General features: G+C 39.6%; 1 protein-coding gene across 1 annotated transcript in view; it reads right to left on the reverse strand.

Annotated features, from left to right (window-relative positions):
- The window catches only part of LOC132824391 (tetraspanin-32-like), a 75,370-nt gene that overhangs the window by 37,823 nt on the left and 22,235 nt on the right, over positions 1 to 15,312 (reverse strand). The window contains exon 3 of the mRNA XM_060838813.1: positions 14,060 to 14,157. Within this exon, the coding sequence (XP_060694796.1) occupies positions 14,060 to 14,157 (98 nt within the window). The remainder of the gene's footprint in view (positions 1 to 14,059; positions 14,158 to 15,312) is intronic.

A 15,312-nucleotide genomic window follows, 5' to 3' on the forward strand; every position in this document is an offset into this window, starting at 1 on the left:
TATATTAAACAGTTTCTCCCAAAGTAAAGAGGTAGTTTAGAACTATTATGAATAGTTATCTCTGTGTAAAGATTTTAGTTTGAAAGTTCCAGACCAGAGGTTGGAACTCTGAAGAGGTTATCCAAAGCTAAGAAAGTCTAGGCTCAGTTGTATAACTTAAGAAAGAGGCTATCAAACTCTGAAAACCAGGAACTGAAAGAAATAGTTAAGTCAAACCTATAATTATGATAGAGAAACTAACTGTCTCTGGTGACTGAACTTTGTAAAGTGATTGTGTTAAGATAGATGTGACTGCATTTTTTCTTAAAATATTTCAAGTTGTGTTTTATATAAATAACTTTGTTTATTCTACTTTATCATCTTGTCTCTTGTATATTGAACCTCTGTTTTATTTTAATAATCAAACCTACAGCATTGCATGCTTGTGCTTTGCTAAAGACCACCAAAACAAAATATGATCTATCAAGCCAGATTTCAGTCTGGCATCTTCTCTGTCCAATGTCAGTTGGGATCACAACAATACACAGGTTTTGTGTAGGGGAGACAGTCTGCTCGAGTTCACAGGTTGTAGTTTAGTTGTATATTTAAGGTCCACAAGCTGTATCTGAGTAGTATATCCAAGATTCACAGTCTGTTTGAGAGAAGGCAGTAGTGGTCACAGACTATAGGGAGAATCTGGTTAACGTGCTGGAAATCTTTCTTTGGCTGCTGGAGAGGGTTAGGGCCTAGTGCAGGATGGCAGTCACTGAAAAAGAGCTGTTAGGGCATATGCAGCAAGGGTAGCAGGGTGACCGTCAGAAACGCCAGTCCTGATGTCCAGTATCACCGACACGCACACACACCATCACACCTCTGGGATGAGGCTGCTAAATGGTTAGTAATTGATTATGTAAGGCCTGCCATTGGCAGGGGGATGGAAAGACCGCCCATGGGCATCCCTTCCCAAAACCTGGTTGTGGTATAGGAAGGATTCCGAACTATGCTGACATCTTCATTATACGCTGGATCAGTGGTGCTGGAGGAGCACAACAGTTCAGGCAGCATTTAAAATGCAGCAAAATCGATGTTTTGGGCAAAAGCCCTTCATCAGGAATAAAGGCAGTGAGCCTGAAGTGTGGAGAGATAAGCTAGAGGAGGGTGGGGGTGGGAAGAAAGTAGCATAGAGTACAATGGGTGAGTGGGGGAGGGGATGAAGGTGATAGGTCAGGGAGGAATGACCTGGGAGTTGCAGTGGGAGAGGGACTCCCTGAGATTCTTGTAGAGAGAGGAGGAAAACCTCTTCAAGGCTGGCATCCTTGCAAGAGGATTCGCAGTAGGGTTAAAATCAACGAGGTAAAAACAATGACTGCAAGTGCTGGAAACCAGATTCTGGATCAGTGGTGCTGGAAGAGCACAGCAGTTCAGGCAGCGTCCAAAGTGCAGCGAAATCGACGTTTTGGGCAAAAGCCCTTCATCAGGACTAAAGGCAGTGAGCCTGAAGCGTGGAGAGATAAGCTAGAGGAGGGTTGGGGTGGGGAGAATCCTCTAGCTTATCTACTTTCTCCCCACCCCACCCTCCTCTAGCTTATCTCTCCACGCTTCATGCTCTCTGCCTTTATTCCTGATGAAGGGCTTTTGCCCGAAACTTCAATTTTACTGCTCCTTGGATGCTGCCTGAACTGCTGTGCTCTTCCAGCACCACTAATCCAGAATCTGGTTTCCAACATCTGCAGTCATTGTTTTTACCATCTTCATTATATGCCCTTTCCTCTCTAAGCAGTGAGGGCAACAGTTTCTGCTCTCTGTATGAGTAAACAGCACATTCTGGATCTGAAAGACAATTGAGGATGAACAAGAAATGGTCATGCTCAAATTCCAAAAACAAATAAAACCTTAGAATCATGGTCTGTATGTAAATATGTCTGAATGTCTTTCTGTGAGTGGCAGAACATTCAAAACATAAGGAAATAAGAAAAAGGAGCAAGAGTAAACCATACAGCTCCTTTGCCAATCAATAAAAGTGTTTTACCTTCTGCCTCAAGTCCACTGTCATAGCCATTGTCAACATCTCTTGATTCTCTGTAACGGATCAGAAAGCTGTCTACCTCAGCTTGAAATATTTTGAAAGATAAATCCACAACACCCTAGGTTAGACAATTATAGTCATACAGCACAGAAACAGATCCTTTGGTCCACCTTTTCCACGCTAACTATGTTCCCAATCAAATCTACTCCCACCTGTCTGCATTTGGCCCATATCCCTCTAAACCTTTTCAATTCATGTACTTATCCAAGTCTTTTAAATGTTATAACTGTACCTGCGTCTTCCAATTCCCCAAGCAGTTCGAAAGATTCACAATCTTTTAAATGAACAATGCCCTTCTTATTTCAAACCCAAATGATCAACACGTTATCCTCAGACTGTACTCCCATCTTCTACAATGTCTATGTGACAAATGCCTTCAAATCACCTGGCATTCTATAGGCGTACTGTCTGTAGTTGGGTAGACAGTACAGTTCACAGGCTACGCAGTCAGTTCACAGTTTACATGTGTGAAGACAACACAGTTTACAGTCTACATATTGTGAAGCAGTATTCACAGGATTCAACAGTTCACAGTCTGTGTGGACAGGCAGTACAATTCAGTCGACCTGTGAGTAGGCAGTGGACCTCACAGTCAATGTGTGTATGGAAAACAGAGTTCACGGGCTATCATGGAAGGCAATATAGTTCACAGTCTATGGACATGTAGGCAGTACACTTCACAGTCTGTGCATCTTTAGGTAAAAGAAGTACACATTCTATGTGTGTGTACACAATAGAGTTCATTGTGTATGTTTGAGTAAGTAGTACAGTTCACAGTCAGTGTATTGGTAGACAATACTCTAAAGATTGTACAGTTCACAGTCTGTGTGTGAGTAGGCTGTTAAACTTGGTGTATGCATTTCAATGGCACTTGTCATGGATGCCCAAGCCCTGTGATAACTAGACCACACAGGCATGTTGCTGGGCAGAACTCAGTTAATATGTTTCTCTTCATTACTCCATTTGATCTCAAATTAAAATCTCGTTTTAAGGCAGAACCATCTTATAAAACTGTGCATACATAGCAATAAGTGTTATGGATGTTTCCAGCTCTGTGCTAGAATAAATTGCATAAATTTAACTGATGCACCACTATTACTATCTGCCATAGATCAGCTTAATCTTCCAACATCTTACATGACCATTTAATGATGTTCTTCCTCTATCATTTTCATTGCCATTAAGTCAAATTATCTTTAAAGCTACTTGTAATTTTGTTAACATTTTTATTGGACATATTAATGGAGGATTTGTCCACAACGTGCAATTATGTAGTCAAATTCTGTCGTAATACAGTACTTAGGTATAAATGTGGCCATGGATGAAACAAGAGGAAATCTCGTGAAAAAGATTTCAATCAGAAAAAAATCTCATGGATTTGAAGTTGATGAATCTTCTAATTTCTGATGCTAAAGCTAGCTCAGCATGTCCCTGCAAATGAACTCCAACAAAGAGGAAGCCTGTGTCAACATGTTTTTGAAATAATGCAGGAAATAGGTCTGGAAAGATTCTGAAATAAAAATGCTAAGACTTTTTGTGACTTTGATTGCCACAAAAGAGGAATGTGTTATTGAAGGTGATTAAGATAGTCTCCAACAGCCTGGAAAACCGCAGTTTCTTCATGTCTTAAACTTATCCTTAAAATCCTCAAGGCAGAACCAGGAACTGTAGCCTGACCCTACAGTCCCTATGGGACTAGTAAGATCATTGAACATCCCCACATCTGTTACTTTATAAAAGACCTGACCGTTGCTCTTTGCGAAAGCGTTACTTGCTGCAGAACCTCTTCCTTTTGTTCATCATTAACAATTTTAAGTAGTAAAGTGGGCATCCATCTGAAACTGTATGTTTATTGGAGGGTATCTAACATGAAAAAAAATCAATCTTCAAGGCAAACTTTTGTGGAAATCACCAAAACATAAAATGCCATTCTTCTAAATGGAGTGCCCCTTAGCAAATTTCTTTCAAATAGTCACTAAAACTAATCCTATTAGGTTTTATTGAAAATGTTCTGCAGTGGGTGACACAAATAAAAATTGCATCAGGTCCTAAACATACCTTAGGACTCCAGTTTGTAGAGGTTGAAGAAATTTTCATCAGCATATTAAAGATATAAAATTACTATGAGGGTGGGGTGCATTGTTTTTGGAAAGCAGTAAATATTGGGAATATAATAGATCCCTGAACTACAGCATGTTTATTGAATGTAAACAAATTGCTGTTTAAAAGAAAGCAACTTTGGTGTACTGTTGTGCTGAAAATATTTAAACTTACTACGGCGAGCTCTGAATAGGTTTCTACTGAAAACACATTAATGCTAATAAAATACACATTATGTGTTTATGTGTAATGTGTTATCCAACTATTCTATGAAGTGATCACCAAGGGTTGACTACTTTAACATATACGGATATTGAGGTCACAAGTTCACCATTCAATGAACTTGATTGTTTCAATAACTGACCAAACTACAGTATAATATGTTGTAGACCTCCTGGCCTTTCTGGAGTCCATAGGCCCATTAATGGTATTACTATTCAAACCTCATAATACCAGTGAATTAAGCTAAAATGTTATTATTTATTCAGTTAATTTGATCAGCAATTGAGATCAATATGGACTAAAGTCTCTTTCCTAAAAGCTGACTGACTTCCCAACTTTAAGCCAATCAATTATGCCACTTTTATTTCAAGAGGAATGAAGAGTACAAGGGTGGGACGAACGGTCTGTGCTACCCTCTACAGCCTTAACTTATGACATTCGAGTGACAAAATAAATTGAAGAAAAATGCTCTTGTGTTATGAAGGTGCAGAAGTGTACAGTGCCTTTAAGAAAGTGAAGGACTTGGTAAGCACACCAAGTGCTGGAGGATTTATTAAAGTAACATTTGGTTCAAAACAGATAGAACTGGCTGAGTTGTTATGAGACAAAAACAAACTTGAATTCAGCCAATCAGTTTAAAATTATACCCTGAAAATACCAAATTCCAATCAAGTTTGAATTTAGTATACTGACGATCTTAAAAGCCAATGACACAATCCAATGTTTTGGGGTATAAGACCGGGGAAAACTAAACAGTTGAGAGGAGAACTGCCAAGTCACCAGCATGTAAAAAGACTGCCCAAAAAATAGTTCTCTTAAAGATACCTTTATCGATCAGTAACCTGTGAAGCAGAATCCCCAAGTAGAAGAAAAGAAGACAGGAATACAGAGAAGAACCGAAAGCTGCCTGGTTTTAAGATAAGAAGTTTTGTTTTGTAAATCTTAATTGGGGGTTTTATTGGACTAGTATTGTAGAAACAGAAGGCAAAAGATAGGTTAGAGGAAGGAGTTGTAAGTTGTTATTAGTTTATCATTCTCTGTTATACTTTAAGAAATAAAATTGCTAATTTTTACTTTAAGTAGTTCTTGGTCTCTTGAATTTTCACAGTTTACTGCACAAGATAAATCTTTTCTGTATTGCTGGTTTTAAATTAGCAGCAGAGTTTACCCCACGTCGTAACATTTGCAAATACCTGGCATGGCTTTTGAACTTTCGTTTGGGATTACTTTGTAACTATCAAACAATTGTTGTACATGGTTTCATAAATAATTCCATCATTTTTCATAACTGTTTTCTCATCATGAAGCCCAAAATTAGGATAGCAAAGTCACAGCAGAGGAAGACAGTGAGAATGATAATGAGCAAGTAACCATTTCAGAATGAATGTGGTTCTGTGTACTCATATACCCAGCAGAAAACCAAGATACCTTCTAATAAGTACCATAGCAATGTCATTTTTTAATGCTGCCAACAATTATGACAAATAACCTACTCAAAAAAACACTTACAACCACAAACTCCTCTATGCCATTTGTGGTTTGGGCCAGTTCGCTCTGTGTGTTACTAGCCATTAATCATTTTATGTCTTTGAAGTACTTTCCCTGTGAAAAGAGCAAATGTGATGATTATCTGCAACATTTCACTAATACTGATGGATATCTTATTCTCCCAGACCTCCCTGCAATCTTGGATCTGAACGAGTGGGAGAGTTGACATTTCAGGCATAAACCTGGAATGAATGGGCTGATGAAGGGCTTATGCCCAAAATGTTGACTTTCCTTCCTCTTGGATGCTGCCTGACCTGCTGGGCTTTTTCCAGCACCACACGTTTTGATTCTCCAGCATCTGTAGTCCTCATTTTCTCCTGGATCTGAATGAGTCAAATTCAGCACTCTGACGGCACTTTGTTTGACACTTGTGTAGAGATAATGGATTAGCCAGAAATGGTGTTGATTTGAGAGAGGGTTACTTCAAACTTTGCTCTTGGAGGCACTGGCAATGTCCTCAATATGCCCTGTGGCCTGTGGTACTCTGGGCAGCTTTGAGGTCTAGGCATCCCATTTCCAAGTTTTCTATTCACAGTTGTTGCATTTGGAAGAACTTAAACAAAAAGCATCTCTATCTTTGGAATTCAAAGTCTCTACACTACTCAGAAGAGTTGCTCCCACTGTGCCCATGACCACTGTCATGGGTCTAAGGCAGATGGTTCAGGAGTGACTGCATGCTCCATCGTAAATGACAGTGTGGACCAAATTTCATCTAGTTCTATTGAGGTAGTCAGCTCTTTCCCTGATCTTGAAATGTGCTTTGCATTTGACATAATCAATTCTCAAAGAATGGCTTCTGCCTGTAAGCAGAAACTGTGCAATATAGCAGAGGTAGAAATTATTAACCAGTCTATGATTTCCAATAAGGGCGTCCTTGAAAGAGATGCTAGGGTCTAAAATCAAACTGGGCCAGTTCTTTGCAGCTAAGAGTCACCTTGTCCATCAAGCTAAATAATTGTTTAGGAGCATTTAAGTTCTTGGAGCACAGCTTATGTGACATAGAGCATATATTGCTGCTGTGAAGCCTATTTAATAAGTATTGTTGAGTATACAGGTTTCCGTGTGCATCCATTTTTCTATTATACTATGTACTCTAAGTCTCCATTCAAACATTCTCAGTACTCTTGTTATGTTAGCAGTGTATTTCAGCATGCCTCTCTAGCTGTTTGGGTTCTTTCAACTTTTAGGAATTTAAAAAAATTATGTAAAATGGGAGCTACTTGCTATATAGAATACTATTAGTGGCTCAGCACAACAGGTTTGTTCAGGTCTGAGATCTTTTTCCCTAAAATCTTGAATAAGTCTGTTTCTATCAATTCTGGTGACCACATTTACACTTTTAGTTATATGCTCTAATACCTATGTAATTGGTGGAGGGGTCATGTGGAGACGTAAATTCCATCTATTCTCTCTCTCTCTTTTTGCATCACCTGGTCAGTAAACCAGGCTTCTCTCTGTCTCGGCAATATTGCTTAGTAAACAGAAGCTCCAGACTGTCTGCATTATTCCAGTTTTTTAAATGGATCTTTATTGCAGTACAGAGTTGATGGGCCATATTATTGATGCACCTACTCTGTTTATTTTTGCCTGATGTGCATGTTAAGAGGCAAGCTTTAATGCAATTCCAGGAAACTGTAAAATAAGGGCTTTACTAGAGTGTTCAGAAAATCACATCAAGTGATCCTCCGTTAAGTCCTAGGCTTAACCCAGCAATTTCCATGCTGCAGAATGAAATTAAGAAATGTTTTCATCTGGAGAAATAAAATTGCTGAAGCAAGACCTCATTTGATTATTCAAGATTTCAAGCAATATCAGCAATGCAGATGATATATGTTCAACAACAATTCTGTTTATATAGAGCCTTTAACATAATAAGGCCTCCAGAAGCACTTCACAGAAACATTATAAAGCAAAATATGACACCTAGCTACTGAGTGATTCAGGTCAGAATTTTATACTGAGGGAGCCTCTGCTGAGAAGCACTTGATCAGGAAATCTGCAATCAGTCAAAGGCTGTTAGGCTGTCAGTAGCTCAGGGCTGGACTTCCATCTTAAGCAGGGAGGAAGTCACACCACTGAGATCTGTGGCCAATCAACTAACTAGTGGCTCTCTTGACCTTTGAGTGTCCCTACAAGCAGTGGTCACTGTTAGGCGTACAGAGAGCCCCAAAGAACAGATGTCATGGGTCTGCACTTAACAGTCAGTCCAGGATTTTTCCCGGGCATGTGCATCTGACCAGATTTATGCAGGATATCCTGTACACTGGATCTGACGCATGCAACTTTGTTTTGAATCAGTGAAAATGTTACATCACAGGTTTTTAAACTGTATAATCCAAACAGTTTTATATACCATCAAAAATGAATAACTTCTGAAATTTTACCTTTCCATATTGCAGCAGAAATATTCCAAAACAAAGTCTGTAATTGCTGCTAGTCAATTAATGCAGATAGTTGAAATAGTTGTCTTGATGTAACTGACTACTGACTCACCCTCGCCAGAAGGATGGAGTAGCCATATTTGTTGTTGGTGATGGGGCGGAGGTTGAGGGAGGAGGTAGTGGCGGAATGGGGGCATGATGAAGAAGCAGCATTGGTGGCAAATCTACACTGAAGATTCATCATAGGGCATCTTAGGAAGTATCCAGCTCTCCAGGTGGCAACAAGCATATCACATACCGGGTCCTGGTGCCCCCTACCATAGGTAATTTTCCAGTGATGGTGAAAGGAGGCTCTTAAATTGCCATTAATTGGTCACTTAAGAAATTCAATCACCCTAGGGGTGAGTTGGTCATCACTACTTCATTCCCAAGCATGTACAAACCCATGACAGTATGGTAATACCAGATTTTATGCCTCTGCTCCCAGGAACGGAACGGTGCATAACATTAGAGCCTCAATAGTTTGGTTAAAGAGGTCAGTTTTAATTAGTGCCTAAATGGAGGACCGTAAGACAGAGAGGGCAAGTAAAGGAATAATATTCCGGAGATAAGAACCTGGTCAACTGAGTGTGATTACCAAACATCAAGTACTGACAATTCAGGATTCTCAAGTGACTAGAATTAGATGTAATGTTCTTCAAGAGGTCGCAAACTCTGCACTGGAAGAAAAGAAATTTCATATACAGCTTATTTCAACTGCTTCATGAAAATAGTGAAGAAGATGTGAACTAACAAGCAGATGTATTGGAGCCAGCATGTGTCAATAACTTCAGGAGCAGACAAAATGGATAGTGGGTAGGAAAAGTAAGGAGGAGGTTATAAAAAACTCATCTATTTTTCCATTTGCATCTTGCTAGATGTATAGTATTTTTCTAAACTTTAATCTGCCAGATTGATTGCAGTGTTCTCATCTGCTTCTTTACATTCCCAAATGCTTTGCAATTGTTTTTGAAATATGCAGCTCTCTGTAAACTGAAGTTGGCTAAGTTTGACAAAGTTCAAAGCAGTACACTTAAACCAGCACAGTCCCTGTTGTGCAACTAAAATGAGTTGTCCTACTGTATACTGAACTTAATTAATTGATTATTGGAATTATACATCCAGAATTATTATTGTCTTATTTCTGATGATTCAAACCATTTCATCATCTGTGTACAAGCATTTTAACAAACTAATTATTCATTGTGAAGGCAATTATTTTATTTAGTCAATTAAAAGTCCTAAAATTTTTTAAAAGGGTACCAATTTGTGTTTGTGCATGTAAAATAATCAATTTTATTTTTAACTCTGTCTCAAATACTTTCAAATGAATACAGTCAGCTGAAACTCCCAATGGTGATGACTTCAATTCTGGGCATGCGCAATATTTAGGCAAAGCTTGTTTCTAAAATAGCTTTTTTTTAAAAAAATACCACAAAACATCATGGAAATTCAATTTATCCTGAACATATTTTTTTCTGGTTTGGCTGATCTGGGGTGAACTGTGCTGGAGAAACTAATGTAGCTGAACAGAAACTCCTGCTCTCCATTTGCACTCATATAAATAGTAAAAACAGCCCTTTACTGCTCCCTAGTGGTATGTGATTGATTTAAAGTGCAACTTACACAATAAAGTGACGGTCCATATTTCCAGGGACATTTTCTTTTTGTTTCTCAATCTTTTTATATGAATCTCTGTCAATGTTTCACCAATGCTTTATTCATAATGAGGGAATATGTACAACACTTTCAGAATAAATAAAGTTCACTCTCTGTATTTTCCAGCAGGCTACAGCTCACCTGGCTGTGATTTGAACTCAGCAATAACTATAATGATTAGATTACTTACAGTATGGAAACAGGCCCTTCAGCCCAACAAGTCCACACCGACCCGCCGAAGAGCAACCCACACATTCCCCAACACACAACACTACGGGCAATTTAGCATGGCCAATTCACCTAACCTGCACATTTTTGGACTGTTGGAGGAAACTGGAGGACACCCACGCAGACACGGGGAGAATGTGCAAACTCCACACAGAGAGTTGCCCGAGGCTGGAATTAAACCTGGGTCTCTGGCGCTGTGAGACAGCAGTGTGGTTCTGATTTCCATGAAATTAATATTGATTTTCTTTACCAAAGTGTGGTGAAAATGGCATACAGGTTAGCTGGACTTTTCACATCAGAAAATTTAAAATCAAAACAAAATGCAAATACAGATGTAATTTTCTTTTGGTGTTATATACATGGGATATAATGGTACTTTTAAGCTTTGTTCATCAGTTAGGTAAATGCTGGAAAACATGTATTTAGGAATTGGATAAGTTAATTTGAATTTAGATCCTGGGGATTAACATACTGAGAAGATGGATGTGATTAACTAATTACACTTCTGGTTTGGTATTAATTTTTATCCACTTGTGGTGGTTTGTCCCTGTTGGTTTGGCTTCCTTCAAAGTCTCTGCTTCCTTCAAAGTCTCTGCTTTGTGAACAGTTGGCCTTCTTTGTGGAAGTCACAGTCACACAACACCACGTTATAGTTCAGAGCACTGCTCCTTCATCAGGTGAAATCAGTGTCAACAGCAGAATAACAAGTGAAGGGATGACCAATAACTGATTATTTGTAATTATCTCTCAACCTTAATTAATAAGAAAAAGATTATGTAAGAGACAAACCAAATGGCTGGAATAACATGAGTAGGTACTAGAGTCCCATGACGAGAGTCTAATCAAGGTAGCAAGTAATCAAAAACTCTACGAACTAATCATGGTGGAGAGAGAATCACTTCACCAGACGAAGGAGTAGTGCTCTGTAAACTTGTGATTTTAAATAAGCCTGTGGTCTATAAACCGGTGTTATATGACTTCTGACTTTGTCCACTCCATTCCAACACCAGCATGCCCACATCATGTCTTCTTAGTCTTGCATTCTAGTCATGAATTGGATTGTTTCAGATTCTGTGGATATCGGGACAGGTTTGAAAAAAAATCAAATGGTCTTTGGAGATTGAACTATTTTTGTTGAACAGTGCACTCTTTGAAATCACATGATAATTATTTATTTTGCCATAGACCCCTACTGGGCCTGTTTAAACAGTGACTAGCTTGGATAGTGCTTCTAGTATCTGTGACTAGTTACGGTCAAATGCTTGTGAGGAAGGCTAACTAGTTGGGGTCTCCTGCGTCTGAAAAAAAATTGTGAGATCAGGGTTAAACTGGATTGTTCTTCTGGGAGAGTAAACAAGCTTATCAATACAGTAACTGCTGAGCAAGCTATGTCTGCCAAGACCCCAGAGACAACCATGCATGGTTAATGAATTGACCACATGTGCAAGAACACCATAGCAACAAACCTCAGAACATGATACACCTCATAGTTCTGTTAATGTCTCCAAGAACAACCAGAAAGTATTTTTGAAGTAAATGACCGCAGAGAGAAATCTGTACTTTCTTTTACCTGAAGAGAGTGTGTAAGGAATTAAAGTCTGGTTGAAGATTTGTAGCTCGGGTGTCCGTTGTTGTGGTTCTGTTCGCCGAGCTGGAAGTTTTTGCTGCAAACGTTTCGTTCCCTGGCTAGGGAACATCATCAGTGCTATTGGAGCCTCCTGTGAAGCGCTGCTTTGATGTTTCTTCCAGTATTTATAGTGGTTTGTTCTTGCCGCTTCCGGGTGTCAGTTTCAGCTGTAGTAGTTTGTACGTGGGTCCAGGTCGATGTGTCTGTTGATGGATGTTCTTGCCGTTTCCGGGTGTCAGTTTCAGCTGTAGTGGTTTGTATATTGGGTCCAGGACCATGTGTCTGTTAATGGAGTTAGTGGATGAATGCCATGCCTCTAGGAATTCCCTGGCTGTTCTCTGTCTGGCTTGTCCTATGATGGTAGTGTTTTCCCAGTCAAATTCATGTTCCTGGTTGTCTGAGTGTATGGCTACTAGGGATAGCTGGTCGTGTCGTTTTGTGGCTAGCTGATGTTCATGGATGCGGATTGTTAGCTGTCTTCCTGTTTGTCCTATATAGTGTTTTGTGCAGTCCTTGCATGGTATTTTATAGACTACATTAGTTTGGCTCGTGCTGGCTATTGGGTCCTTTGTTCTAGTGAGTTGTTGTCTGAGTGTGGAAGTTGGCTTGTGTGCTGTTATGAGTCCTAAGGGTCGCAGTAGTCTGGCTGTCAGTTCTGAGACGCTCCTGACGTATGGTAGTGTGGCTAGTCCTTTTGGTTGTGGCATGTCCTCGTTCCGTGGTCTATCTCTTAGGCATCTGGTGATAAAGTTGCATGGGTATCCGTTTTTGGCGAATACCTTGTATAGGTGTTCCTCTTCCTCTTTTCGCAGTTCTGGTGTACTGCAGTGTGTTGTGGCTCTTTTGAATAGTGTCCTGATGCAGCTTCGTTTGTGTGTGTTGGGGTGGTTACTTTCATAGTTTAGGACTTGGTCTGTGTGTGTTGGTTTCCTGTGTACCCTTGTGGTGAATTCTCCGTTGGGTGTTCTCTCTACTAACAAGTCTAGGAATGGGAGTTGGCTATCCTTTTCCTCTTCTCTCGTGAATCGTATTCCTGTGAGTGTGGCGTTGATGATTCGGTGTGTTTTTTCTATTTCTGTGTTTTTGATGATTACAAAGGTGTCATCTATGTAATGATCCAGAGTTTGGGTTGGATTTGTGGTAGGGCTGTATGTTCTAACCTTTGCATAACTGCCTCTGCTATGAGTCCCGAGATTGGTGATCCTATGGGTGTACCGTTGATTTGTTCGTATATCTGATTGTTGAATGTAAAGTGTGTGGTGAGGCACAGGTCTAGTAGTTTAAGTATGCCGTCCTTGTTGATAGGTTCGGCCTCCTGTGTTCTGTTATGTATGTCCAGTAGGTTGGCTATTGTTTCTCTGGCTAGGGTTTTGTCAATTGATGTGAACAGTGCCGTCACGTGGAATGATACCATGGTTTCTTCTTTGTCTATGTGTGTATTCCATGAACATCAGCTAGCCACAAAACGACACGACCAGCTATCCCTAGTAGCCATACACTCAGACAACCAGGAACATGAATTTGACTGGGAAAACACTACCATCATAGGATAAGCCAGACAGAGAACAGCCAGGGAATTCCTAGAGGCATGGCATTCATCCACTAACTCCATTAACAGACACATGGACCTGGACCCAATATGCAAACCACTACAGCTGAAACTGACACCCGGAAACGGCAAGAACATCCATCAACAGACACATCGACCTGGACCCCACATACAAACTACTACAGCTGAAACTGACACCCGGAAGCGGCAAGAACAAACCACTATAAATACTGGAAGAAACATCAAAGCAGCGCTTCACAGGAGGCTCCAATAGCACTGATGATGTTCCCTAGCCAGGGAACGAAACGTTTGTGTAAGGAATATTATATTTTAATACTACAAATTGTGTTATCTAGTTTTGTATCTTAACTGAATGGGTTTCATTTTGTGATAAATTGATAATTTTGTTTTTATTAGATAGATCTTTCCATTCTTAGTCTAACATGGAGGAAACATGTGATTGTCCATATCAGGAATTCATTATAGTATATATTGTGACCCATGAATAATGGAATCAGGGTAACAGTGTACTCCTTCCATTTCATTGTAACATTGCCTGATGGTGACTTTAAACTCATTTGCTAATTGTGGCTTGAATAATAACCTCTGATGTAATATGTTCCAAACAATGTGCTACTTACCACAGTGAGCAAGTATTTTGACTCTTTCGTAATTCCAATCAGACAGACGATTCCCAGGAGAGCAAAAAAGATGCTGATAGACAAGCCACTATACATAGCTGTAGGGAGAGACAGAAGAAAACAATTGGTTTAAAGCTGTGGGAGTCTGCATGACTGCACTTCTCGTAAAACCCTCACTGCCTTTTTTCAATTGACGAAATATAGGGTCAGGCGTAGGTAAAATATTGACCTTCAATATTTGGGACTGGAATATAAATGCAGCTAAACACAACAAGATGAAACAATTCCTGTTTACTGCCTGGTAAGGGTCCTACATGGAAATGGCTTGACAATATAAATCCATTACTAAAAGTCTTGAGTATTCGGCATAAAATAAATGAAATGGTCCCTGTTAGCACATATTGGCAATCTGACCCAAAGTGACCACAGATGGTGAGCAAAATATATTGTATTTAGCATATAATAGAGAAAGGCCAGCAGAAAGAGTGTTGAGCCAATCTCTAGATAAAGTAGTGAGAATCCACTTTGGCAGTGCTTCCCAAACTATTTTCCAATGTGACCCATTTTGATTCTATATAATTAATATAACCCCAGATGCCAACAAAAAAACAGCAACATGGTTACATTCAGTTTCTTCATATTAAAGTTTGCAAATCATTGACATATATTCATTTAAAAATGTAATTATGAAGGACTTTGTAAAACTTGTTTATACTTGTTTAGGTTTCAGGAAGTTCTCCATGTTACCCTGCGATCGTAGCTTTAGATTTAGTCAAACCTTTCTCTGCCCAACCTCACACTCTAAACAGTCATTATCCGAATACTAACCTTTCACTCACTCACACGGCTAGGAGGGAATCTCTGTGTTTGACACCATCTCTTTACAGACAACTTCATGTAATAATAAGGAAAGCTACTCCCTGCACAAGCCCCTTCGGCCTGCCCAATTAAAGACTGACTCCTCCTCAGGCTCCAGTTTTTTTTTCAAATCAACCTGTTTGTTAATCCAGATTCCTATCTTAATGCACAGTGGATTCCAAAAGGGGCCAAGGAACAGGAACTCTCAAGTTAGAGAATGCCCTGCACATAACTTCTTAAAAATGGTTTTAAGAACAACGTATATCTCAGGGACCAGGCCACTCATGCCAAGATCCGATCCAGTTGATAAATTCAGTGAGAAAAGATGAGAGAAACAAGAAGATAATCAATGACTCGTGCATCAACCTTCTGTATAATGTTGGTATGAGGCAGGA

This window comes from Hemiscyllium ocellatum, chromosome 18, assembly GCF_020745735.1.
Source record: "Hemiscyllium ocellatum isolate sHemOce1 chromosome 18, sHemOce1.pat.X.cur, whole genome shotgun sequence".
Lineage (NCBI taxonomy): Eukaryota > Metazoa > Chordata > Chondrichthyes > Orectolobiformes > Hemiscylliidae > Hemiscyllium > Hemiscyllium ocellatum.